The sequence below is a fragment of the Oncorhynchus gorbuscha genome, linkage group LG26 (genome assembly GCF_021184085.1).
Source record: "Oncorhynchus gorbuscha isolate QuinsamMale2020 ecotype Even-year linkage group LG26, OgorEven_v1.0, whole genome shotgun sequence".
NCBI classification, from domain to species: Eukaryota; Metazoa; Chordata; class Actinopteri; order Salmoniformes; family Salmonidae; genus Oncorhynchus; species Oncorhynchus gorbuscha.
In genome coordinates, this window is record NC_060198.1 from 31,079,338 (window position 1) to 31,106,334 (window position 26,997).

The following is a 26,997-nucleotide window of genomic DNA, read 5'->3' on the forward strand; positions in this document are numbered from 1 at the left end:
ATCACATGAGACAGGCTCAGACAATCCCACCTGGGACCCTGGGACCTGGGGGTGTTTCCCTGCGTTGGTCCAAATACAGACCTGTCATGTTTTACATCCATGTGGTTGAAACCCAGCCTTCGCAACAGCAGGATCTACTTAAAACACCCACACATTTTGAAATGAATCAATGCTATTTATATGTTCTGATGAATTTAAGCCCCCTTTTCGAGAGATGGTGTAATTACGGGTTGATATCCCCTCCCCTGTGTCCATTTCCAGGGTTAATGTTGAGCTACCGTTGTGCGCTATAGAGGTTAAAACAAAATCATCTGTATGACAGCGGGACACAACCATTTCCAACGTTAATCTCTTCATATACCGAGACCTAGAATAGACTCTCTGTCTGCACTGTAAACCCACTAGACTAACTGTGGCTGTGGCACGTCCCTTTAACCACACTGTGTAAAACAGGAACAATCCAGGCATTCTATAAATTGTTTTGACATCCGTGGACCTGGCTACACAGCCCAGTGTTGTTGATAATTCTCAACAAGAGCAACACTGTTCTGCCACACGATAACTGTGTGGAGCAGCTGATGTGGGAGTCGTGCTGGAGATAAAGGAGTCCGAGAAAGCTGAAGCAGAAAAGTGAGGAGATTAAATAGCGAATTGTTTTGTTAGAATGTCCAACTGAGAGGAGTAGAAGGAGGATAAACATGGTTCTAACGTATTCCAGCATGGGGAACAGGTGACAGACATGAGATCTAGGATACTTTGGCAGGGTTTATACTCAACAGACCCCTCGCACTTAACTCAAACCATCTCAGTCCACATTTGTAATTACTTATGAGGGGATGAAATTTGAGCTTAACCAAATGAAAGCGCCATTGCATAAAGGACAACCCTTTAATCTACTTTAAAGGGATTCCCTGCTGGGGGGAAAACTAACTTCATGATCAGTTGCTGCTGCTTCAGCTACTGTTCATAGATACTGTAAATGTTCAGGCTTTAGGAAGTCCCGAGTCTGCACAGTCGTGCAACATATGCAGTACATTACACCCTACTGCTGTGCTTTGAGTCCTCGTAGCTATAGGTCCTGCCATAGTTTAAAAGATGAGGCTTAAATTACTACAGACTGTACATCTGAAAATGATATGATAATGGAGAGAATTGAAAACGGTTGCCATGAAGCAGTTCCCTGGAATAGGAGTTTCATAAGGTAGACTCACTAGAAAGCAGTATTAAGAAAACAACACAGTAACCACCATCAGTTTACATTTCCCCCACTATGATAACATGTTAACCATTTTAGTTGCTGAAATAAATAGACTAGTTTGTTTTTGCATGTCGTCATTTGTAGTTATTTCCATTAATGAACTATGGTCTGTACGATAATATCCATCTGTCAATGTACTATATTCTGTGTGTCAGCTGCAAGTACCAAATGGGAGAGAGAACCTGCTTCTAAGAACACAGCAAGTCCTATGTAGGTGAAGGGCATTGAAACATGCTGCCAACTAGCCTGAGGACAGACAGCAGGACATGACCCTGTGCCTGGACACAATCAACTCATTGTCTCCCCTCAGCTCCATTGTCAGAGATACACCTGTGGAGCAGCAATCAAACAACAACAACCTGCTATAGCCTGGCCAGGAGAGAATGCTGATGTTCTCAATGAAAAGACAGTTGGTGAGGTCACCATGTTTGCCACTGACCCCTTTATCCTCGTATCCTATAGTCTATTTGCTGAGTTACTAAATATACATAGCATTTGGCCACAGGCTCTCTTAGGAACAACAAGAGAAAAACGTATATCTAAGCTACATGTTTCAGGCTGTGGAAATGGTACGAATAGCAATTATACCAGCTAACAGAGGGTTAATTCAGTTAACATACTAACATAGTATAATGAGCTGCTATGCTATTAACTGTGACCTGCTGTTTGATGAGGTTAAACGGGAGCTTACACGTGCCTTAGAACATGCTCGGTCACCTATGTAGCTTGCACATTTGGTTTATCACTTACACCTAGCTGGTTCGGTTGGCTGGCACCCAGATCCCTCACAAGATCTTTCAAAACACAGCCAGTCAGGTCAACTCAGGCAATGCTATTGGTTCATGTGATTCCTTCAATAACATGTGCCAAAATCAAGTCCAAGACAAGCCTACATTCTGTAACCTCAGGGAAAAGAAAAACAATCAGTGATTAAAAAAATATTATTAGATCATTTCTGGGTGTCGAGCACACTGAAGGCTTGCAGCCTGATGCACTTCCAGTCTTGTCAGTTGGCTAGGAATTTGCTTATCTCCTATGACAACAGCACTGTAGGACGGATGAGAGCAATGACCTCATGATCGGAGTGGAGTTGGACTCTGGCTACACTGCTGTCCTGGCCCTGTAACTTCCTCTGACGGCCGATGATAAGCTGTACTACACAACATGGATATGGGGTGGGGAGGTTTACTTTAGAGACGCTCAGTGAAATCATCCTCCCTGTCCCACCCTATCCTCTCCCCTCCGCTGGGAAGACAACCAGACCAAAGCAGATTTTTTGAAACACTATCCACCCTCCCTCCCTCGCCTGCCAACCATACTCTATGATCTCTACTCCCTCTCCCTCAGATGGGGACCAGAGAATCAAAAACTCAATCACAATGAGAAGCGTCAGCAGAATATCACGCAGGGTCCTGGAACCGCTGGAGGAGCCGGTCCGTGTCGGATGCCCCATCATGAGGCTGTGGTTGTGGGTCTGGAAGACTGTCGGAGAGCCAGCAGCATGCCAGGCAGGAAGGGCTGTTAAGTGAAGGCAGATGAATGTGTTCTTCTTCACACCCTCCTTCTTCTTCTCCCCAGTTTATTGAAGCCCAATAGACCTCCCACCTCCTTTCCCCCAGAACCCACAGACAGGAAACTGTCACGGCACTCCACTAATAACATTTGGATGCTGTTCACATTGTCTTGTCTGTAACTTGCTGCGGTATGTGTTGTTGTTCTTTCTTTGATGGTGAGCCTTTCTTTTGTGCTGCTGGTACCAAGGGGTATGAGTTGTGGAAGGATAACTCCTTTGACATGTTTTTGCATTAATCACAACAAAACCATCCACCCCACCCCTCTTTCTTCATCCTATTATCAAACACCCACTCAAACTGAGAATCTAAGCAGTTCATCATAATCCGTCAGGGAGTACTATCAACGTACATCAGATCATCTGTCTAATTAGCCTGTTAGACAGCTATCAACAATGACTAATTTAATCAATAAACAAGGAACATGCTTACATTATGGCTCCAAGGATGTCCAATGTGGCACACAGATCAGTCATTCTTTCAGATAGTGTTGGTCTTTCCAACACCAACAATGTGGGTGGCACGCAATGCACACACACACACACACACACACACACACACACACACACACACACACACACACACACACACACACACACACACACACACACACACACACACACACACACACACACACACACACACACACACACACACACACACACACACACACACACACACACACACCTCCTCCTACTCTCCCCGACACACCGGTTATCGGTTGGAGCCAGTGCGGTGTCACCCAAGAAGACTAGTGCACTGTTCAAGGAGGCAGCTGGACCTGCTTTTCAGAGCGCACAGTTCACTGTGGGTGTGTCACAAAAACAGCCACATCAACTGATCCCAGGTCAGTACCCTCTGACCTCTGCCAGGTGAGGATATGAAGTACACTATGATCTCTTCTTAGCCACAGTACACTAGCTTTGCCAGGGAGGCACAGACAAGTCTGTTATACTAGCGACTGTAGCCTTAGAAATAAAGGTGCTATCTAGAACCTAAAAGGGTTCTTTAGCTGTCCCCATTGAAGGCCCACGGACTAATAAAAAAATAAAAGAAGCTCAGTCGGGTCTCAACCTACTGTTGAGTTAGAATAATAGAATACACTAAGCACAAATTTGGTTGTTCATCACTCAGTTAGCCCATGTCAGCTACATTTTCCTTCTGGATTAGTCAATTAGTCTAGCAGCCAGCTATCTAAACTTGTAGTAAGATGGTTGAATAATCAACCAGGGGGGGGGGGCATTGATCATCAGTAATCATATTAAAATCTGCAAACATCCACCCTATTGGCAAAATGAGTAGAATTGCCTGAAACTAGTTATAACATTTCAAAAATCTCCTCTCCACCCCGTGGCAAAATGTGTAGAATTGCAGAAAAATTGCTTTTAAACGGAAACATTGTCTTTATGCCCCATGGGAAAATGTGCAGAATAGCAGGAAATGAACTTTAAAACAATTTTTATCACTTTGCTGTGGCCCCTCCCCCATCACAGTTGCCCATCCCTTCCATAGGAGAAACCTTTGAAGAACCTTATTTGTGTCCAGGTGGGAACCTGGAACCAAAACGGATGCTTCTATGGGGACAGTCAATGATCCTTTTTGGAACCCTTTTTTCTAAGAGTGTATGACCACTGCGAATCACATCTGCAGTAAACAAACATTTTGTTGCTATTTTTTCACAATATACAAGCTCTCTAGACTCTTGACACAACTATATCCACAAAAAGGATTTCTCGAAACATGGCAAGCCAATACTGTAGCATTGTTTTTGTTAAGTTCATAAATCATCAATTATTAATACTAGTGTGCCTCCCAGTGGTCATCCATTGATGATGCACCAGTATTTGACTACAGTTTTTCTCAGTTGCTACAAACAATTTTTGGATCTGTGTTGAAACCTACAGAGTGTGAATTAGACTTTGACATTCAGGGGGTCTCTATTTTTTATATTCTACCACAAGTAATGAGGTTTCCATCTGATTATCAAACAAATCACTTAAAAAAGTAGGCTACCTTGCAAACATTCGTCCACTCCAAAATAATTCCAACTTCCAAAAAGTGCACTTTTGGCACATCTTAGACCACCTTCTGCAAAACTTTAAATACAAATGTTATCAGTGAATACAAAATTCACTGCTAAAGACCTACTCCAGCCTCATTGTGACCTGTTCATCACGTGATTTACTTGGCCTTTCAAACATGGCAGGAATATATGTGCTGGTTTATAGTATTTGTTTTGTTCACAGAATACTTACACATTATTTTAAGAGAAAAGTGTGCAGTTGACCTTTCACTAAGCTCCTCCCCCCTTGGTTACTGTTGCAACCTCGGACATTTTCCCTGGATGCTCAATCCCCTCACAATGATCTCAAACTGTGGTTTTAATACACAAATAAATTAACTACCCCTTGCTAATTAGGAAACTCGTGGGCATGATGTGGTGGACTGTCATTACAATTACTTCACAGGAACCTGGTAAAAGTATGTTTTTAGGGTAGCTAGCCACTGAATGGCTCTGAATTCACTGTCAGCATTCAGTCAAAGCTATAACCCCTTGTAGAGTTAAGTACTGCTCTCTGTTCGCTGCTCTGGCCCCCCAATGGTGGAACAAACTCCCTCACGACGCCAGGACAGCGGAGTCAATCACCACCTTCCGGAGACACCTGAAACCCCACCTCTTTAAGGAATACCTAGGATAGGATAAAGTAATCCTTCTCACCCCCTTCTCACCCCCTTAAAATATTTAGATGCACTATTGTAAATTGGCTGCTCCACTGGATGTCATAAGGTGAACGCACCAATTTGTAAGTCGCTCTGGATAAGAGCGTCTGCTAAATGACTTAAATGTAAATGTAAATGTCTCTCAAATCTTATCCTGATGTGGACAGCAGATGGGAGTTGAATTCATAACATTGCTAACTTAGCTAGCTAACATACACTGCCTTTCAAAGTTTGGGGTCACTTAGAAATGTCCTTGTTTTTGAAATACATTTTTGGTCCAAAATAGCTGAATAAATGTCCTTTGGCACTACCCTATGGTGTGTTTTTGGCGTTCTCTCGTGAGCCTCCGTTTCAATGATAGAAGAAGCTACAATGACAGATATAACCTTCAATGATATATATAACCCGACTTACTGTGCTTGAATGAAACTGGACATGAGGGAACATAAAGTATCAGATAGTCCTGCCATGTACAAGCCCATACCACCCCTTGACATTGTACAATAACTTATTTGCGGATACTGAGTATATTAATGCTCAGACATTCTCTAGACAAAATGTTTAAATGTACAATATATTAGTCTAGGCAATATGTGACAATTATGTTCACTTTTTCATAAAAGTGTCATGTTTGTCATTTATTGTCATGTCTTGTCCCTGTGCTCCCCATGCTATTCGTTTCCCTCTGCTGGTCTTGTTTGGTTCTATCCCTCTCTCTCCCCCTCCCTCTCTCACTCTCTCGCTCTCTCTTCTCTCTGTCGTTCCGTTCCTGCTCCCAGCTGTTCCTATTCCCCTAATCATCATTTAGTCTTCCCACACCTGTTCCCGATCCTTTCCCTGATTAGATTCCCTATTTATTCCTTTGTAATCCGTTCCTGTTCCGTCGTTTCCTTATATTGTATTCACCATGCTGTGATTGCCTTGTCGTGTTTTTTGCCGTGATTGTGTATCACCATGAACTGTCGATTTTGTGTTCATCAGACGCTGCGTGTCTCAGTCAGCTGTTGGCGTAATGACAATTTTTCTGTTCCATTTCATTTCGACCACCTGTTACTCCCTGGCCTGCCGCCTAACCCAGGGTTAATAACCTTGCATGTGAGTAGAAATCTGAAGCTCCAATTTGACATTATTGGGAGGCACTCTTGCTTCTGTTACCTCTTATGCCAAGGTGAACGGTCCATTTACCAACAGAAGGAACCTGGAGGGACTCCGCAGCGGTTAGGGAATGGACCCCTGCGACTCTCAGACGCTCCCATTAAATGTCGGCATCTAGGTTCTCTACAGGCGGATCCATGCCGTGGAGAACCTGGCCGCTCAGAGTTTTCAGAATTCTATGGCCTCCACTGGACAGTTTCCAGAGTCTTCGGACGTCATGGCCATGAGCCTCAAGGAGAACCCAGGGGAGGGTTCGCATACAGTGCCGCTCCCTGGGCAGTGTGACATTGTGTTCAACCCCACACATCTCTAGAGCCCGTTCATGCTGGAACGTTTCTTGTCATGTGAAGTGTTTAATGTCTGCCATCCTCCTTTCTTCTGTCCCTACTTCTCAGGAGGAACCTGGCGATTTGACAGGAGTGCTCATGATCTGCGCACGGTCTTCAGTCGGTCCCGAGCCAACTCCCTTCCTCCTCACCGGTCGTATGATTGTACTCCTTCCGGGGACCACTCCTCCTCGAGGTAGACTATACTCTCTGTCGGCTTGGTATATACCCCCTAAACATCTCGCCAATGCGTCTGTTTTTCAGGCATACTGTGCTTGAATCTAAAATTTACAAAAAGAACGCTTGGTGGAACATATCCAATAAATTATGGACATGCGTTCTCCTGAACTGGGGACCGTTCCTCCAGACAGACAAAATGTTTAGTGGATTGGGAGGGTTACAAGACGTACCGTTCGCTCAATGATTTCCTCCGTTGCCGCCAGGGAGTTCTTCCCGTCCTCGAGTGCAGGATATGTTTGTCAATTGTCATGTCTTGTCCCTGTGCTCCCCATGCTATTCGTTTCCCTCTGCTGGTCTTGTTTGGTTCTATCCCTTTCCACTCTTCCTCCCCCTCCCTCTCTTCACCAAGTCTCCCTCAATCCTCTTCTCTCTGAGCTGTTCCTATTCCCCTAATCATCATTTTAGTCTTCCCACACCTGTTCCCGATCCTTTCCCTGATTAGATTCCCTATTTATTCCTTTGTAATCCGTTCCTGTTCCGTCGGTTCCTTATATTGTATTCACCATGCTGTGATTGCGTTTCGTGTCGTGTTTTTTGCCGTGATTGTGTATCACCCTGTTCTGTCGTGTTTTGTGCCTTCATCAGAAGCATGTCTCAGTCGAACTTGGTGCAGTCTGTGGCCGCTTCTCCAGTTGTTTTCCCCTCTACAAATCTAGAGGATGTCAGTTATTCCGTTTTGAACATTATTAAACTCTGCTTCTGTTAAGTCGCTTTTGGGTCCTCTTTTACCAGCATGACAAAAAGCATGAAACTTGGTACATTTTGGGACCCGGAACATTTTTATATGTGGAGGCATCGCAAAAATACCTCCTGGCAGCCATAATGACAATTTTCCATTCCGCCATAACCAAGTAATATATTTTGCGTCATATTTCCTGAACAAAACATAATAACACAGAAAATGTGATGTTTCCCCCATGTTTTGATGGTCAAGGATTACAATGGTGCCATGAAAAACATCCTAAACAAGTCAGATTATTATATAATGGTGGACTGCCATGGTAAGAAATCCAATAAATCACAGTTTCTTACAACATACACAATAGAATACCATTTCTGTGGCATACAGAGCCAACATAGTCACCTGGAATGCATTTCAATTAACAGATGCCTTTGTGGAATTTCTTTCCTTCTTAATGCATTTGAGCCAATCAGTTATGTTGTGACATGGTAGGGGTTGTATATCTGGGAAAAGACCATATTATGGCAAGAACATTTCCAATAAGCAAAGAGTGGAATAACTACAATGTTGTTGATTTATCCTCAGTTTTCTCCTATCACAGACAATAAACTCTGTAACTGTTTTAAAGTCACCGTTGGCCTCATGGTGAAATCCCTTAGCGGTTTCCTTCCTCTCCGGCAACTGAGTTAGGAAGGACACCATTGATACACCATCCAAAGTGTAATTAATAATTTCACCATGCTCAAAGGTATTTTCAATGTCTGCTTTTTTATTTTTGCACCTCTACCAATAGGTGCCCTGAGACCCAAAAGTACTTGTTACCTTTCGAATGCTTAGCAGGACAGGAAAATGGTTAAATTCACGCACTTGTCAAGAGAACATCCCTGGTCATCCCTACTGCCTCTGATCTGGCAGACTCACTAAACACAAACGCTTTGTTTGTTTGTAAATTATGTCTGAGTGCTGGAGTGTGCCCCTGGCTATCTGTAAATTATGTCTGAGTGCTGGAGTGTGCCCCTGGCTATCCATACATTTTTAAGCAAACCAGACAGCACAATTTTCTTGTTAAATATAAGGAATGTTAAATTAAGTACATCTACTTTTGAAACTTAAGTATATTTAAAACCAAATACTTTTAGACTTTTACTCAAGTAGTATTTTACTTTGTGACTTTCACTTTTACTTGAGTCATTTTCTGTTAAGGTATCTTTACTTTTACTCAAATATGGTAATTGGGTACTTTTTGCACCACTGTGTGTGGGGTTACAGCGATGAGGTAGTCATTCAAAAATCATGTTAAACACTATTATTGCACACAGAGTGAGTCCATGCAACTTAATTTGTGACTTGTTAAGCAAATGTTTAGTCCTGAACGTATTTAGGCTTGTCATAACAAAGGGGTTGACTACTCCTCAAATTATATTTCAGAAAATAACATTTCCATTTTGGAGCACTTCACAATTCTCCTTTATGATTGCACTAACAGTCAAGACAAAATAAATCAAGCTCATTTTGAAATGAGAGCAAGTCCTCTTACAAATTATGCTTTTGTGCAGCACATCAAAAGCAAATAATACACATGTTATTTATATAGCTTTTTTCCACAACAATGTGTGCTTCACAACAACCTGGCCTAAAACCCCCCAAAAAGCAAGCGGTAGCAATATGGAAAGGAAAAATGTTAAAAAGACGAAAGGAACCTTTTTTAGCTGTACAGGGTTGAAGGTTGGAGTGCACAGATAAGGTCCAGACTCACAGCGTCGTGAAGAAGGCGCAGCAGCACCTCTTCAACCTCAGGAGGCTGAAGAAATTTGGCTTGTCACCAAAAGCACTCACAAACTTCTACAAATGCACAATCGAGAGCATCCTGGCGGGCTGTATCACCGCCTGGTACGGCATCTGCTCCGCCCTCAACCTTAAGGCTCTCCAGAGGGTAGTGAGGTCTGCACAACGCATCACCGGGGGCAAACTACCTGCCCTCCAGGACACCTACACCACCCGATGTTACAGGAAGGCCATAAAGATCATCAAGGACATCAACCACCCGAGCCACTGCCTGTTCACCCTGCTATCATCCAGAAGGCGAGGTCAGTACAGGTGCATCAAAGCTGGGACCGAGAGACTGAAAAACAGCTTCTATCTCAAGGCCATCAGACTGTTAAACAGCCACCACTAACATTGAGTGGCTGCTGCCAACACACTGTCATTGACACTGACCCAACTCCAGCCACTTTAATAATGGGAATTGATGGGAAATGATGTAAATATATCACTAGCCACTTTAAACAATGCTACCTTATATAATGTTACTTACCCTACATTATTCATCTCATATGCATACGTATATACTGTACTCTATATCATCGACTGCATCCTTATGTAGTACATGTATCACTAGCCACTTTAACTATGCCACTTTGTTTACTTTGTCTACATACTCATCTCATGTGTATATACTGTACTCGATACCATCTACTGTATGCTGCCCTGTACCATCACTCATTCATATATCCTTATGTACATATTCTTTATCCCCTTATCCACTGTGTATAAGACAGTAGTTTTAGAATTGTTAGTTAGATTACTTGTTGGTTATCACTGCATTGTCGGAACTAGAAGCACAAGCATTTCGCTACACTCGCATTAACATCTGCTAACCATGTGTATGTGACAAATAAAATTTGATTTGATTTGATAAGTTGTAAATTTAGACAAGAGAGTACTGTAGAGTTTGATAGTAAATTAATCAGTTCATGGCATGGATGACCAAATGGGTCATAGTAGATGAAAGTGTGCAAGACCCTCTTGCAAGAGAGTTGTATATATGCCATTTAGCAGACGCTTTTATCCAAAGCGACTTACAGTCATGTGTGCATACATTCTATGTATGGGTGGTCCCGGGGATTGAACCCACTACCCTGGCGTTACAAGCGCCATGCTCTACCAACTGAGCTACAGTTGTCCACATAGGTCGACAAATATCTCATATTCTATACTTCAATCCACTTCATCCCCATTGGGACATAAGTCCATAATGAGTCTATATCTGGGCATTCTGAGAATGTGGTCAAAACATCAGAGTCATGCTGTGACATTTTGGCAACTGGTCTTATTGTACAGCTTGCTGAAGTACATTCTATTCGTCCAGAAGACGCAGCAGATTCTCTTGAGACAACCACTGCTAAAAGACTCCACCCTTCTCATGTCATTCTTGACAACAGGTTATCACTCCAAACAATACAAAAGAACAGATTTGACATAGCTGTTCTGTTCCAAGTGGATATTTGTTTGGAGGCTGCTCTGCTAAGACATACACATGGGACGAGTTGTGTAAATGCACAATGAGAGGATGTTGTTTAGAGATCCTACAGCTGGGAGAAAAGGGTCAATACCTCTGAATTTGTATGATCTGGTTTTGGTCATGATCCATTCAATGGTAATAAAGTAAAGGATAGGAGAGATGAGTGACCCCTGACCTGTCTCACTCCAGACTGTACAGTGAACCACTTAGAGAGGGTACTGCCAAAGAGAATATACATGAAGAGGTCCAGAAACTGCTTCTCCAATAGAAATCCCGATCATGTGTGTAGTCGATGTCATAGCGAAGTTAGCTAGCTAAGCTCATCCACAGAAACACGTCACCGGGTCTAACTGTCACGCAGGCCGTCAAATCAAAGGGACTGATTGTAACGATAACAATAGAATCTCCGAATCTGTGGAGACACCATACATCTATCCCATCCTTGTCATGTGCAGAATCCTGCTTGCTCCTGCCTTAGCTTGGTGTCAATGGCGGGCTCCAGACATACATTTTCAGTAAAGCAGAATAAAAAATAATTGATTCCGTAATTACTCCTAAACAGGGCTTCAAGTCGCACTCCAGTCTCCTTTTCATTGCATTTATCACCTGATTTACTTAATGAAAGGCACATCTCAAAAGATCATCTCAAAATATCCCACATCTCAACATGGGATATTGTTATTCAACGGGAAAGTAATACAAACAGCTGGAGTTCATCTTTCCAGTAAGAGGTTATATATTTTTATAAATCAACAACATAAATAATATGATACAGTGTACGTAGTCAGAAACTGTGATTTCATTGGATTCGTTCCCATGGCTTACCATGGCAGTCCACAATCATATAATGAACTGAACTGTTTTTTATGTTGAGCATGGCATCACGTTGTGCATGGCTCCAATCAGGCCTTTATGGTAGAGTGGCCAGACGGAAGCCACTCCTCAGTAAAAGACACATGACAGCCTGCTTGGAGTTTGGCACCTAAAGACTCTCAGACCATGAGAAACAAGATTCTCTGGTCTGATGAAACCAAGATTGAACTCTTTGGCCTGAATGCCAAGCGTCACGTATGGAGGAAACCTGGCACTATCCCTACGGTGAAACATGGTGGCGGCAGCATCATGCTGTGGGGATGGATGTTTTTCAGAGGCAGGGTCTGGGAAACTAGTCAGGATCGAGTCAAAGATGAACTAAGCAAAGTACAGAGAGATCCTTGATGAAACCTGCTCCAGAGCGCTCATGAGCTCAGACTGGGGCGAAGGTTCACCTTCCAACAGGACAGCATCCCTAAGCACACAGCCCAGACAACGCAGGAGTGCCTTCGGGACAAGTCTCTGAATGTCCTTGAGTTGCCCAGCCAGAGCCCGGACTTGAACCCGATCGCACATCTCTGCAGAGACCTGAAAATAGCTGTGCAGCAACACTCCCTATCCAGCCTGACAGAACTTGCGAGGATCTGCAGGGAAGAAAAAAAAGTAATGGGGTCTGAATACTTTCCGAGTACACTGTATCCTGGAGACAGGCCTGATCTGGAATAAGTCAATGTCATAATGACCTACTCACTCTACGGGGCATGTTAGCAGCACAGCCATTCAGAGAGGGTTATGAGAGGACATGAAAGCTACAGTATGTTGACTAGAGAGTCTCTACGGTGCATGGGTGAGCCGTGCTTCCAGGAAGCTGGCCCTCTTTAAAGTGTGTTACCCTCACCACTGGGCCCCGCGATACACTGGGCTCTGACAGGCAGTCATGTAGTCTGGCTTCTACAGCACCCTGTATGGAGCACCACTGTAATTCACCAATAGACATACAGAACACAGAACCAGGTCCTCTCACCCACTGGGTGGGTATTCATACTGTCTGGAACCCATTGAAAGTCATTACATGACTGTGTGATATGAATGCATTATGAATGGGTGTTGGGATGAGTGTTCTCATTATCTGTGAATTATCTCCTGGCTGTTTCGATGTTGTAGCTATATGATTGAACTTTGCTATTCTCCCTCTTAAAGATCCGCTCCTTTTTTTCAAATTTTCGCCTAAAATCTAACTTCCTGTAGCTCAGAACCTGAAGCAAGGATATGCATATTCTTGATACCATTTGAAAGGAAACACTTTGAAGTTTGTGGAAATTTGAAATGAATGTAGGAGAATATAACACATTAGATCTGGTAATAGATAATACAAAGAAGAAAACTTGCATGTATGTTTAATATATTGTATCAAGACTGCCCAAATGTGCCTAATTGGTTTATTAATACATTTTCAAGTTCATAATTGGGCACTCTCCTCAAACAATAACATGATATTCTTTCACTGTAATAGCTACTGTAAATTGGACAGTGCAGTTAGATTAACAAGAACTTAAGCTTTCTGTTGTTCATATTACTTACAACCTCATGCTAATCACATTAGCCTACGTTAGCTTAACCATCCCGCGCGGGGGGGCACCGATCCCGTAGAGGTTTTAAGGCTTAAACATCCTTCTTTAACCTGTCTCCTCCCCTTCATCTACACTGACTGAAGTGAATTGAACAACTGACATCTATAAGTCTACGTCAGGTAGAGCAGGTGTTCATCATATTTTGTACACTCAGTGTATAATTTAGTGAGGAAATAATTTGTTTATGCCAATAGGATCTCTGTGTGTTTGCCTGTGCATCTGTACTGAGATCAGTTACATAATGCATAAAGAAATAAGCCCCCTGTGAAGAAGAGCTTCCTGTTTTGGTGTCAAGGCCAAAATGAGCAGCATCGGTCTGCCTGCCTCAGATACACGGTGTGAACGGCGACGTAGAGCAGTTAGTACGGTAGTTACATGAGCAGTTCCGTTCCATCCACCAGATGGCCATGTCTAAACACAGACTGGCTCTGTACACTGTCAGATAGCTCAGCTGTCACTGAGGCACTACACTATCCACCGCAATAGGAAGAGGGACACAGTCATACAATATTTAATAAAGTCTTCAATTGGGTCTACAGTCTGTGACTGGCTGGCTTCAAAGTGATGTTGATGTTATTCTAAGCCCTAGAGCCATATCGCCTGCTTACCTTCCCACTTGCTGACACTGAGGACCAACCTCACTGGAAGTGTTCAACTATAAGCCTCATCTGAGCGTCATGTGGTGTCCATCCCTCTCTTTCTCTCACTCTCCCCGTTTCTCTTGTCAAAATGTATTCTGCTCGGAGGTTAATTATCTTCCCTCTTTTTTTTGCTTTCTCTCTTTTCACTCCTCCTTTTTTGTCTCATCTTGATAACAAAGCCGTGTTGACGAAACCAGAAGCCTCTAAAGGGCATCAAATGTAATTATGAGGAGAATGGGGCAAACTCACAACTCACTTTGCTTGTAATACATAGCGGGGTCAACTATTACCTGTAAAATATAAGGAAGCCATGCTTGGCTGTCCTTATTTGGCCTCTTGAAAAAAGATCCGTTTATAGTCATGGGTGTTCATGAATAATTATCTTCTAATCTACTAGTATTCAATACAAAAACAGTTAGTGACTAAAACGTTTTGTGATTGAGAGCTCTACACACCCTTTTGGGACTAACAAATCTATTTACAGTGTACTGCCTGGTAAGCTTTCTTATCATCTGTGTTTTCCTTGGAAGCAGGCTGGTTAAAGTGGCATCAATGGTATTTACTGGAGTTCCACAGTAAAGCCACTCATGCCAGATTACCTCCAGTTGGACCCAGTTAGACTGTCCTATGCCAAATGGCTTTCAGTGCTTTTCGAAACTAGTGAAATATGTTCACTATGCAATGGAAACAGATCTGCTGCAAACAGGATGTCAATGCAAACTCCTTGGAGAGGCATAACTAAGAAGAATGAGGTATATGTCTGTAAAGTACTGTATATACAGTGTAGTGATGACCTTATACAAACGATATACTGTATTCTCTGACGGGATGTGTACAGCGCTTTTTTCCTTTCTCAGAGTAGATGGACTCTACAGATGAGGCTGTTTTCTCAGGCTACAGCCTATGGGCTATGTACATAGATACCTGGGCCAAGATACATCCGGAGCCTTTAGAAGATCCCATAGCATCCACTCCACACACCTCTCTGGGTTAATAATTAGGTGACGGAACCTGAATGCTTTGAGCAATTCAGGGTGGGTTCAGGGAGAGAGGTCTGAGGGAGGGGAGTGGAGGAGGAGGGGGTAGATGAATGAGGGAACAAGCATGGTCACAAACAAAGCAAGTTTCATGAGGGAGGAGGTCTAGTGATCAGCTCCCGCGTTTGCTTGAGCGCTCCGTCCTCCTCTTCTTCTGGCTCCTCTTTCTCTCTCCCTCTCTCCCTGGGTTGGGGTGAACAGCAGGTGGCGCAGGCAGTGAGTGCAGCCTCAGCTGGACACGGGGATTAGAAATCGGTGACACTCCGCTGACATCTGCACTGGAGCTTCACACTGGATGGACAACAAGCCCACCACGGAAAAGTAAGTGTTTTTTTTCTGCTCTCCATCCCTGTGTGATATTGCAGCTGTTTGATGACTATTACGGAGTTGAAGACAATAGATAGGCTTAGATATTAGGAGAAGGTGCAAACTTGAATTGGATGGGAGGTTTCAATAGATCAGGACCAGAGATTAATGGGGTTTTTCCTCTACTCATTGTCAGGTTTAATTTCACTTCAATGGTGTTACAAATTAGACAGTTCAAGTTGTTATTTTCAGATTTAAGATTGTGTAAAAAATGGGGACATTAAAGACTCCATTCTACTGAAGAAAAGGAACATGTGTAGCCTGGTGTGGATAAGATGTCTGTTGCTTTTGGGGTTGATGGACCATTTGTACCTTCATGCCCAGTGAAGAGAAAGTGATTTGTGATGTATAATTCATGTTATCCGCTCTTCATTTTTCCATACTAACCTACATGTCTGAACTGGTAGATTGACATCCTGTTTCCCTCGAGAGACAGGGAGCTGTCAAGTCTCATGTCTCACGAGCACCATGCATCTCTTCTTCTGTCCACAACAAAATAACCCCTCCTTAGTTTCTAGAGATCGATGCCCAGCTTGATGTCAATAGGGCCATTGGGGGAGCTTTTTGACTGGTGCTTAAGCTTTTTAGCTGGCTTATACATGCCGTGTTATGACAAAAGCTGTATAATAACGCAAAATGGGGTCACCAGCCTTGCTTATAGACAGTGCAGATGGAGGATAAACTAATTACATATCAAACCAATTAATACAGATAGAATGGCTCACATCATTCTGCCTCATGCTATAAAAGGATTCCTGGTAACAGGAGTTTTCATGTATGACTGTACTAAATGACAAAGGGTCAAATAAAATGTACCAGTATGTTTATCTTTTGAATTATACAACTGCCTTTATAAGGGAATTATATTAATCTTAGCTTTCCTAATGTGGGTCCTGTTGATTCCTGATCTTGGTCCATATCAAAATAAAGTACCCATGTGTAATCTAAGTGGGCTGCCGTGTCCTTCTACACTTATCTGCCTTCTAGGACTGCCAGTGTCATTTCTTTGGCAATATGTTCCAAAACCATCACAGCAGTTTGAGGCTGCATTGTGGAAACGTTAGAGGATGTATTGCTCCAAGTGTCAAATCTTTCATTCTGTTTGAAGTCAAAGCAGACAGTCAAAGTTTGTTTGCCAAAGGATAATGGTAATATACGGCATGGTTGGGTTAGTAAGGCTTCCTGGATGTTTCTCAGATGGCTCAGAGGCCATTCTCCCTGTGAGATGAGATCCCTATGTCTCATTTATACCGTTTCATTTTTTCTCTTCCTGTGCATACATGCTCCACGGCTGAGATATGGCTGTGAAAGCCGGCACTCAGGGGAGAGGAGGCAGCATTAATATTGCAGAGGTTTTCCTCTGGGTGTAAATGAAAAGACTGAGGGTCTGAGTGTGAACGCATGCTAAAGGTCAAGGTTCCCTCTGCACTGACGGAAAACAGGCAACGGGAAGTGTCATGATATTATTTACACTGTGAATTTAACAGTAAATTACAGGCAGCAAAGACACATGTAAGTTACTGTATTTCATATTGCACACACCACATACCGGTTAAATTGGTACAGCACTCTATATTAATGGGTGGAACAAATATAGCCTCTTAGAAGGCACGCCTCAAAATATTTTAATGAGCCAGAAACAACAATAACATGCACCGAGTAGTGGTTCAAATGTTTTTGGCCCTCCCAAAAATACGGTACAGGGATGGAATACAGTACCATTCGAAATACAGCAATTCTTTCCCCTCCTACATCATTTTCTCACAATGCACCATAATTTACAATATGCTGCAGTAAAAGGTTTCATGGTATTTTCCTGTTGATAATATCCCAAAATTACCATATAACTTAGTTTTCCTTTACAGTGTAGCTTAGACTACTATTTAGCTAAGACCAATGTGGAGAAATTAAAAATGGGATAATGTGCAAAACAGCTACGGTTAGATTAACATTGTATTTTTGTAAATAACAGCTGGTGCACGATATCTAAGGAAGTCTCAAGGTTTTGCTTGCCGGAGGTAGAGTATCTCATGATAAATTGTAGACCACACTATCTACCTAGAGAGTTTTCATCTGTATTTTTCGTAGCTGTCTACATACCACCACAGACTGAGGCTGGCATTAAGACCACACTCAATGAGCTGTATTCTGCCATAAGCAAACAGGAAAACACTCACCCAGAGGCGGCTCTCCTAGTGGCCGGGGACTTTAATGCAGGGAAACTTAAATAGGTCTTACCAAATTTTTATCAGCATGTTAAAAGTGCAACAGAGGGAAAAAATACTCTGGACCATCTTTACTCCACACACAGAGACACATACAATGCTCTCCCTCGCCCTCCATTTGGCAAATCTGACCATAACTCTATCCTTCTGAATCCTGCTTACAAGCAAAAATTAAAGCAGGAAGCACCAGTGACTCGATCAATAAAAAAGTGATGAAGCAGATGTCAAGCTACAGGACTGTTTTGCTAGCACAGACTGGAGTATGTTCCGGGATTCCTCCGATAGCATTGAGGAGTACACCACATCAGTCATTGGTTTCATCAATAAGTGCATTGATGATGTTGAACCCCACAGTGACTGTACGTACATACCACAACCAGAAGCCATGGATTACAGGCAACATTCTGCAATCCATTGAGCTAAAGGCTAGATCCACAATGCTGATCCTCAACACAGGGGCCCCTCAGAGGTGCGTGCTCAGTCCCCTCCTGTACTCCCTGTTCACTCATGACTGCACGGCCAGGCACGACTCCAATACCCTCATTAAGTTTGCCGATGACACAACAGCGGTAGGCCTGATCACCGACAACGACGAGACAACCTATAGGGAGGAGGTCAGAGACCTGGTCATGTGGTGCCAGGACAACAACCTCTACCTCAATGTGATCAAGACAAAGGAGATGATTGTGGACTACAGGAAAAAGAGGACTGAGCACGCCCCATTTCTAAACGACAGGGCTGTAGTGGAGGAAGTTGAGAGCTTCAAGTTCCTTGGTGTCCACATCACCAACAAACTAACATGGTCTAAGCACACCAAGACAGTTGTGAAGAGGGCACGACAAAACCTATTTCCCCTCAGGAGACTGAAAAGATTTGGCATGGGTCCTCAGATCCTCAAAAGGTTCTACAGCTGCATCACTGATTGCATCACTGCCTGGTATGGCAACTGCTCGTCCTCCGACTGAGAGGCACTACAGAGGGTAGGGCGAACGGCCCAGTACATCACTGGGGCAAAGCTTCCTGCCATCCAGGACCTCTATAACAGGCGGTGTCAGAGGAATGCCCTAAATATTGTCAAAAACTCCAGCTACCCTAGTCATAAACTGTGCTCTCTGCTACCGCACGGCAAGTGGTACCGGAGTCTAGGTTCAAGACGCTTCTAAACAGCTTCTACCCCCAAGCCATAAGACTCTTGACCATTTAATTAAATGGCCACCCAGACTATTGCATTGCCCCTCCCCCTCTTTTACACCGCTGCTACTCTCTGTTGTTAATATCTATGCATAGTCACTTTATGAACTCTACCTTCATGTACATATTATCTCAATTACCTCGACTAACCGGTTCCCCCGTACATTGACTCTGTACCTGTACCCCCCTGTATATATAGTCTCGCTATTGTTATTTTACTGCTGCTCTTTAATTACTTGTTCCTTTTATTTCTTATTCTTACTTGATAATGTTTCTTTAAAAATAAAAATAAATTAAACTGCATTGTTGGTTAGGGGCTCGTAAATAAGCATTTCACTGTAAGGTTGTATTTGGCGCATGTGACTAATAACATTTGATTTGGTTTTGATTTTGATTTGAGATTGATCTAATAGCTTTGTGACTCGAAATAAATTACTGTACATGATCTGTTATCAATAATAAAATTAAGCAAAGAAATAGCAGCCACTGGAACGAACTGCACCAAACACTCAAACTGAACAGTTTTACAGTTTTACAGTCTCTTATTCAAAGACTCAATCATGGACACTCTTACTGACAGTTGTGGCTGCTTTGCGTGATGTATTGTTGTCTCTACCTTCTTGCCTTTTGTGCTGTTGTTTGTGCCCAATAATGTTTGTACCCTGTTTTGTGCTGCTACTGTACCCAGTTGTGCTGCTGCCATGTTTTGTTGCTACCATGTTGTTGTCATGTTGTGTTGCTACCATGCTATGTTGTTGTCTTAGGTCTCTCTTCATGTAGTGTTGTCTCTCTTGTCGTGATGTGTGTTTTGTCCTATATTTTTATTACATTTATTTTTATGTTTAATCCCAGACCCTGTCCCCGCAGGAGGCCTTTTGCCTTTTGGTAGGCCGTCATTGTAAATAATAATTTGTTCTTAACTGACTTAAATAAAAGGTTAAGTGAATAAAACATTGACTGAACATTGATTTATGAAATGTCTTTACTGCGTCACTGTTTAGGAATATAAACATATTATCTCACTGATTAATGATATTTGCTTATCATGAATATAACAAGGGCTGTCTCTTACGTGATACAAAGCATGTGCTCCGCTCTAGCCAAAACATCAGATTTAGAATGGTTTTGTTCAATGTAAATTAGCTCGAAATCCATTTTCCCACCATCCCACCAATTAATAAAAATTAAGTCTGGAGCAGGCTGATGGACTGAGCTAGGATTGGCTGAAGATTTCAAAGCAGCAGGTTTTCAATGAATCTGTTTAAGCCTGAAAATGTGCATTTTAATGTCCTTTGGTAACCACCAACGAACTTCGTCTCATCTCGGAATTAGTAGAGACAAACTATTGAGTTCAACCATCATATATGATTGATTGCTGCGTCTACAGTTCGATACCAGTAAATCATTTTACCCGAGATGAAACCTCTGGTCCTTTGGAGTTTGATATGTGCTCAGTCACTAGACAGACAATCAGACATATGCCAATTGACCAAAGGCTGCTGAGCACCTAATCCTTCTTTCATGTAATGACTTTCTTTTTCTGTCTTCTCCACAGCTCAGGTGTCACAGCAATAGCGTCACAGGCTGAGGTTGGGTGAATAAACATGCACATGGACTGGATGAGACAAGCCAGCACTGGGATCAGAACGTGTGAGAAACAAACGGCTCAGAAAAAGAGAAAGAAGCAAAGTCCCTAAGTACATGTTGGTCCTCGGGTGGGACCCCACGGATCATGTAAGGCCCTAGCAGCCTCTGCCAATAAGAAGGGGTGATACCAAAACATGGAGGTGCTGCTCTGTGTCTGTGCCCTCTGTCATCTATTGCTAGGCAAACCTTGATATCAACATGGGGTCAGACACCCCTTAAAACGATGTATATATTTATAAGAACTGACTTCTGTCAGCATGCAAATGGAGCATAGATGAGAGAACCTTTCGAGACAGAGAATCGGGCACTGACACGATTGAAGTATGTAGGTTATATGACCTATGATTCAGGACCTTCGAAGCAAAGACACAGGCAGTATGGAAGTGCAGACCACCTCTCTGGTTCAGGTATATGTCAACGGTACGGAGCAACTAAACACCTCATACGACTACAACGTCACGGACGCGTCTGAGAACCCAGACACCTATCAGTTCTACACCATCGGCCTCTTCCTCTCCTGCCTCTACACCATCCTCCTCTTTCCCATCGGCTTCATTGGGAATATACTCATCCTGGTGGTCAACCTCAACCACAGGGAGAAGATGACCATCCCGGACCTCTACTTTGTCAACCTGGCGGTCGCAGACCTCATCCTGGTGGCAGACTCCCTCATCGAGGTCTTCAACCTCAATGAGAAGTACTATGAGTATGCTGTTCTGTGTACCTTCATGTCCTTATTCCTGCAGGTCAACATGTACAGCAGCATCTTTTTCCTGACATGGATGAGCTTTGACCGCTACGTAGCTCTGGCCAGCTCCATGAGCAGCAGTCCTTTGAGGACCATGCAGCACGCCAAGCTCAGCTGCAGCCTCATCTGGATGGCCTCCATCCTGGCTACGCTGCTCCCCTTCACCATTGTCCAGACCCAGCACCGCGGCGAGGTGCACTTCTGCTTCGCCAACGTCTTTGAGATCCAGTGGTTAGAGGTGACCATCGGCTTCCTGGTGCCCTTCTCCGTCATCGGCCTGTGCTACTCGCTGATCGTGCGTATCTTGATGCGGGCGCAGAAGCACCGGGGCCTGTGGCCTCGCAGACAGAAGGCCCTGAGGATGATCGGGGTGGTGGTGCTGGTGTTCTTTATCTGCTGGCTGCCTGAGAACATCTTCATCAGCATCCAGCTGCTGCATGGCACGGACGACCCGGCCCAGCGCAGCACCTTCAGCGGCCACCTGTGGCACGACTACCCGCTGACGGGCCACATCGTCAACCTGGCCGCCTTCTCCAACAGCTGCCTCAACCCCATCATCTACAGCTTCCTGGGGGAGACCTTCAGGGACAAGCTAAGACTCTTCATCAAGCAGAAGGCCAGCTGGTCCGTGCTCTACCGCTTCTGCCACCACACCCTAGATTTACACATACCTGTGAGGAGTGAGGTGTCGGAGGTGTAACGCTGCAGGATCAGCAACAAGGTTAGGATGTAACAGAAGACCAGGGGGGAGGAAGAGCTATGTGCTGCTGTGTTTACCCAGCAGGATCCTGGGAATTGTCTTTATGACACCCTCAAAGGCTTCCAGAATTCAGCTTCTTATAGGTGGTAGAGATACCATGGAGGAAAGCTAGAAACTGACCATGAGGCTGCCATTTTGTCCCATGTAAGTGCGGGTGGAGAATGCACTGTGTATCTACATGTATCTACACTGTGTATCTAATAATGAGATCTGGGTATTAAATACACATTTGGAAAATGGAGAAGGCAAATTGATGAAAATACCAGGTTTGGTGTTCTTTCAATGTCTTCTCTTCGCTCATGAAACCGCAACAATCTACTCAGAGAAATGGCGGTGAGGGAACAAATTAAAACAGACACATCAAAGGGACCAGTGACTTGCTTCTCCTTGACCCCAGTGTGGTTATTGTAACACTGTATACTGCTCAGAACTGTTTGGGTAACCCATAAGACCGCTAGACACACCTGTTGTCGGCTCGTTTTTTAATGTACTGACAATGCCACTGTGTTGTAAGTAGATGTCCTTTTCTTTGTTTGCCTGTGCAAGCAATTGTCCACTAACACCACTTTTATTTAAATAAATAAAAATAAATGTTTTTATTTTTAGGAAGCTGTTGAGAAGCTCTTTGCTGACTTAGTACCGACAACCTTAAGTGTATTACAAAAAGTGGAAGTAAAAGACAGGATATGCCTTCCACAAATCTAAACAAATCATTTTTTCTACATATGAAAACAAATTGTAGGTGGTGACTTGCTGCATGCGCCCAGACGTCCGAAAAAAGCTTCTTTACCTTTGATTTTCTCCTATTTTTAAAGAATTCATTTGAAATGTTTTAAACAAAAAATATTATTCAAATCAAGGTAGATCGCAAAGGAAACGTGAATGCTCATTTTCCTCAAGCATGCACAGACAGTTGTGTGCCAGTGCCCTCAGTATTTGGAGAACGCTAAATATATCTAGTCAAGACCGATACACATTCTAAAGACAGATGTTATCCACAGTATTATGACCCTAGTTGTCAACTCCTGTTTGCCTTGAGGCAAAAACAAGGAGGCAGGTGTTGTTCGGAGAGGAGGAGATGGGATTATATGTAAACACATTACTCAGCGAAGACGATGGAGGCGCTGCTATCATCTCTTGTGTTTACTCTCAGTCTCCAACAGTTTCAGTCATTCTAAAACTACAGTGAGCAGGGACAGATTTATTTACCAAATGCTTGTTTATTTACCAAATACTATTTTGGGTAAGGGCTGAGGGTAAGGGTAAACATCCTTTTAAACATCATTTTCTGTCTTGCTAATCTGTCTGTGAAATAAGGCTGAATAAAGACCAGATCTTTTAGTTCTTGTTACAGTTGAGAGTATGTACAGTAGGCTACTGTAAGGAGTCACACCTGCTCCTGTTTTGCTAGAAAAATCTCCTCAATTACAGGAAGCCGGCAAAAGGACTGTTCCCCTCAACTATTGTTCTCATTCATTATAAAAACAACAATTCTGCGGAAATACACCAATCTCTGTACATTTATGCCATGACCCTGTTAACCCTTATTGAACACTAAGACCATTGCCTCAGTCATTACTGTGTATTATATCATTACTGTGCATTATATCATTACTGTGCATTACCGTGCATTCTGAGAAAAGTATCCCTTTCCCATGAATGTTAAAGGAACCGATAGAAACACAAACAAATACAATGGGATCCAGTAATTGCGGTTCCCAGCAGTTAGGTTCATTGTTTGTGTTTGTGAATTGATCCTAGGTTACTCAAACTGTAATTCATACTATCTCTAATTTGAATCTGGGGAAATGATGGATTAATGCATGTGTCAGATATCGTTTGACTAATAGGTCTACTTTACTGAAACCACAACAGACGAGGCATGGTATTTTTTTTTTAATAGGCATCATAAAATATCTTGTCAAATCTGCCAACAAGCCCTTTTATGTTCGCCTGAATTCCCACGCGCGAACCACCCAAAACAAGCACACTCATTTCAATCAGGATATCAACAGTAGCATAGTCTGGGTGTTACTTCCGTGGCATTTCCTTTCCACCAACATGTACACATCAGTAACCTCGAGATTTGAGACACCAACGTTCAGCTCATCATTGGAATATGTGTTCACTAGTGGAGGAGTGTGAGGGTTTTGTAGAGAAATAACTTTGATTCGTAGTTTAGCGCGAACAAAACACAAGCACAGTGTGTAACTGCCATTGCTAGTCATAGGCAATTTGAGGCTATGTGCTTCAGGATTATGCAACAGGCGGGGGCCACTCAAACAGGATGGCAGTGGCACATTTGGGTGCCACCACTTTGTAACATTTATGGCCTAACCCATGTGCGTTGGTGAAGAATACAATAGCACATTGATTTTCTTTTAGAGTGCCTGGCTAAAAAAAGAAACAGGGCATTAAAAGCTGGGTTCCTAGTTGGAAGGAGACAGACTATCATGATCAATGTGTTTCTTACCTTGTAATAAATACCAACAATACACACTATCAAATGAGCGATAAGGAGTAGTAATTAACAAACGATTCCTAATTATTACAAGGCAACTAAATACTGGCTACTAAGCAACACAAGAGGAATGGAAAAGACCATTGGACAGTGCTAGAAGCTTGTTAATTGAGGCTCCAAATCATCTGACATAAATCCAGTTTACAGCCTCTGTGTATATCCTTGTCAGCCAGAGTAAGTGCAATAAACAGTTAATGCATCAGGTTAAATCTGACATGGCTAAAAGTGATCTGTCTTTTTATTACTATCTCACATTACTGTGAATTGCACCCTCTATCCTAAACAACATTTTGGGATTAATATTCTCAAAGCCATAAACAAAGAACTACTTCGGTGTCATTCCGGAGAGCAAATAGGTTCCCATTGAGAAATGGTTTCAAGGATGATACAGGGCACGCCTGCATCTAGCATGTACTGTAGTCGGATCCTGTGGTTTAATTATTGTTTCTGTGGGTGTTGCTGAGACAACCTCCCTGTGGGTCTGTTACGGTAATGCCAGTGAGAGTTCAGTAAGTTACATTGTGTGTGAATGGGAAAGTGTGCTGCTGGGTTGGGTGGTTGTTAGGCCTCCATGGCCAGCCTGTGGCTGTGGTAAGGCTGGGCTGGGTGGTTGTTAGGCCTCCATGGCCAGCCTGTGGCTGTGGTAAGGCTGGGCTGGGTGGTTGTTAGGCCTCCATGGCCAGTCTGTGGCTGTGGTAAGGCTGGGCTGGGTGGTTGTTAGGCCTCCATGGCCAGCCTGTGGCTGTGGTAAGGCTGGGCTGGGTGGTTGTTAGGCCTCCATGGCCAGCCTGTGGCTGTGGTAAGGCTGGGCTGGATGGATGTTAGGCCTCCATGGCCAGCCTGTGGCTGTGGTAAGGCTGGGCTGGATGGATGTTAGGCCTCCATGGCCAGCCTGTGGCTGTGGTAAGGCTGGGCTGGGTGGTTTTAAGGCCTCCATGGCCAGCCTGTGGCTGTGGTAAGGCTGGGCTGGGTGGTTGTTAGGCCTCCATGGCCAGTCTGTGGCTGTGGTAAGGCTGGGCTGGGTGGTTGTTAGGCCTCCATGGCCAGCCTGTGGCTGTGGTAAGGCTGGGCTGGGTGGTTGTTAGGTCTCCATGGCCAGCCTGTGGCTGTGGTAAGGCTGGGCTGGGTGGTTGTTAGGTCTCCATGGCCAGCCTGTGGCTGTGGTAAGGCTGGGCTGGGTGGTTGTTAGGCCTCCATGGCCAGCCTGTGGCTGTGGTAAGGCTGGGCTGGGTGGTTTTAAGGCCTCCATGGCCAGCCTGTGGCTGTGGTAAGGCTGGGCTGGGTGGTTGTTAGGTCTCCATGGCCAGCCTGTGGCTGTGGTAAGGCTGGGCTGGGTGGTTTTAAGGCCTCCATGGCCAGCCTGTGGCTGTGGTAAGGCTGGGCTGGGTGGTTGTTAGGTCTCCATGGCCAGCCTGTGGCTGTGGTAAGGCTGGGCTGGGTGGTTGTTAGGGCTCCATGGCCAGCCTGTGGCTGTGGTAAGGCTGGGCTGTATTTGTGGACGGAGCTGTGCAGCGGGAGATGGCGGCTTGGCGTAGTCTGGGAAAAGCATGAGCCCAAACCACAAACTGTTTTTCCAGCTGTGATAATCCAGGCAGCCTGGGAAATCAGCTCAGAGCATTGTTTGAATAATTGTTTGTAGGGGGTCTTTCGTGAAAATGTCAAACTTGTTGTGGTACATGATACAAAGATCTGTCCTTTTCACACAAAACACGTCATATCCTTTCAGAGTGTACCTCATCTCTTTTTGGTGAAAGAGCATGTTAAATTGCTTGTGCATGAGAACATAAAGCAGATACTCTCTGTGTACACTTGTGAACCACATATAGCAAGCAGAATGTTCAAAAATACTAGAACGGGGCTCGGTATGTCTGCCTATACAATGTTTGGATGAGATTTAGAAATAGAATAAAGATCCCTGTGAGAACGACCTGAGGATGTGACTATCAAGGAAGGGGACTGAACGGACGAAGACAGGAAGATGGGTGAGTGATAACGCAAGGATGACTGACAAGTTCATTAATATACAGAAGCGGCGGCCAGACGAACGGAACCAAAAGCACCCCAGGTCACCCACCCCCTGGGGTGAGGCAGAGCAGGACCCGTCCGGCACACGTGTGGTGCTGGACACACACACACACACAGGGAAATATAGACTGTGAGAAG

At 43.8% G+C, this 26,997-nt stretch overlaps 1 protein-coding gene across 1 annotated transcript; it reads left to right on the top strand.

The window, feature by feature from the left end:
• Positions 1 to 15,472: 15,472 nt before the first annotated feature.
• gper1 (G protein-coupled estrogen receptor 1) lies at positions 15,473 to 22,682 on the top strand. The gene is made up of 2 exons (XM_046331686.1): positions 15,473 to 15,697; positions 20,714 to 22,682. The coding sequence occupies exon 2, from the start codon at positions 21,147 to 21,149 to the stop codon at positions 22,251 to 22,253; it is 1,107 nt and encodes a 368-aa protein (XP_046187642.1). The 5' UTR covers positions 15,473 to 15,697; positions 20,714 to 21,146; the 3' UTR covers positions 22,254 to 22,682.
• The last annotated feature ends 4,315 nt before the right edge of the window (positions 22,683 to 26,997 follow it).

What these genes read in the sequence shown, in the direction of transcription:
- gper1 (XM_046331686.1), top strand. Translation starts at nt 21,147, where the DNA reads ATGATTCAGGACCTTCGAAGCAAAGACACAGGCAGTATGGAAGTGCAG.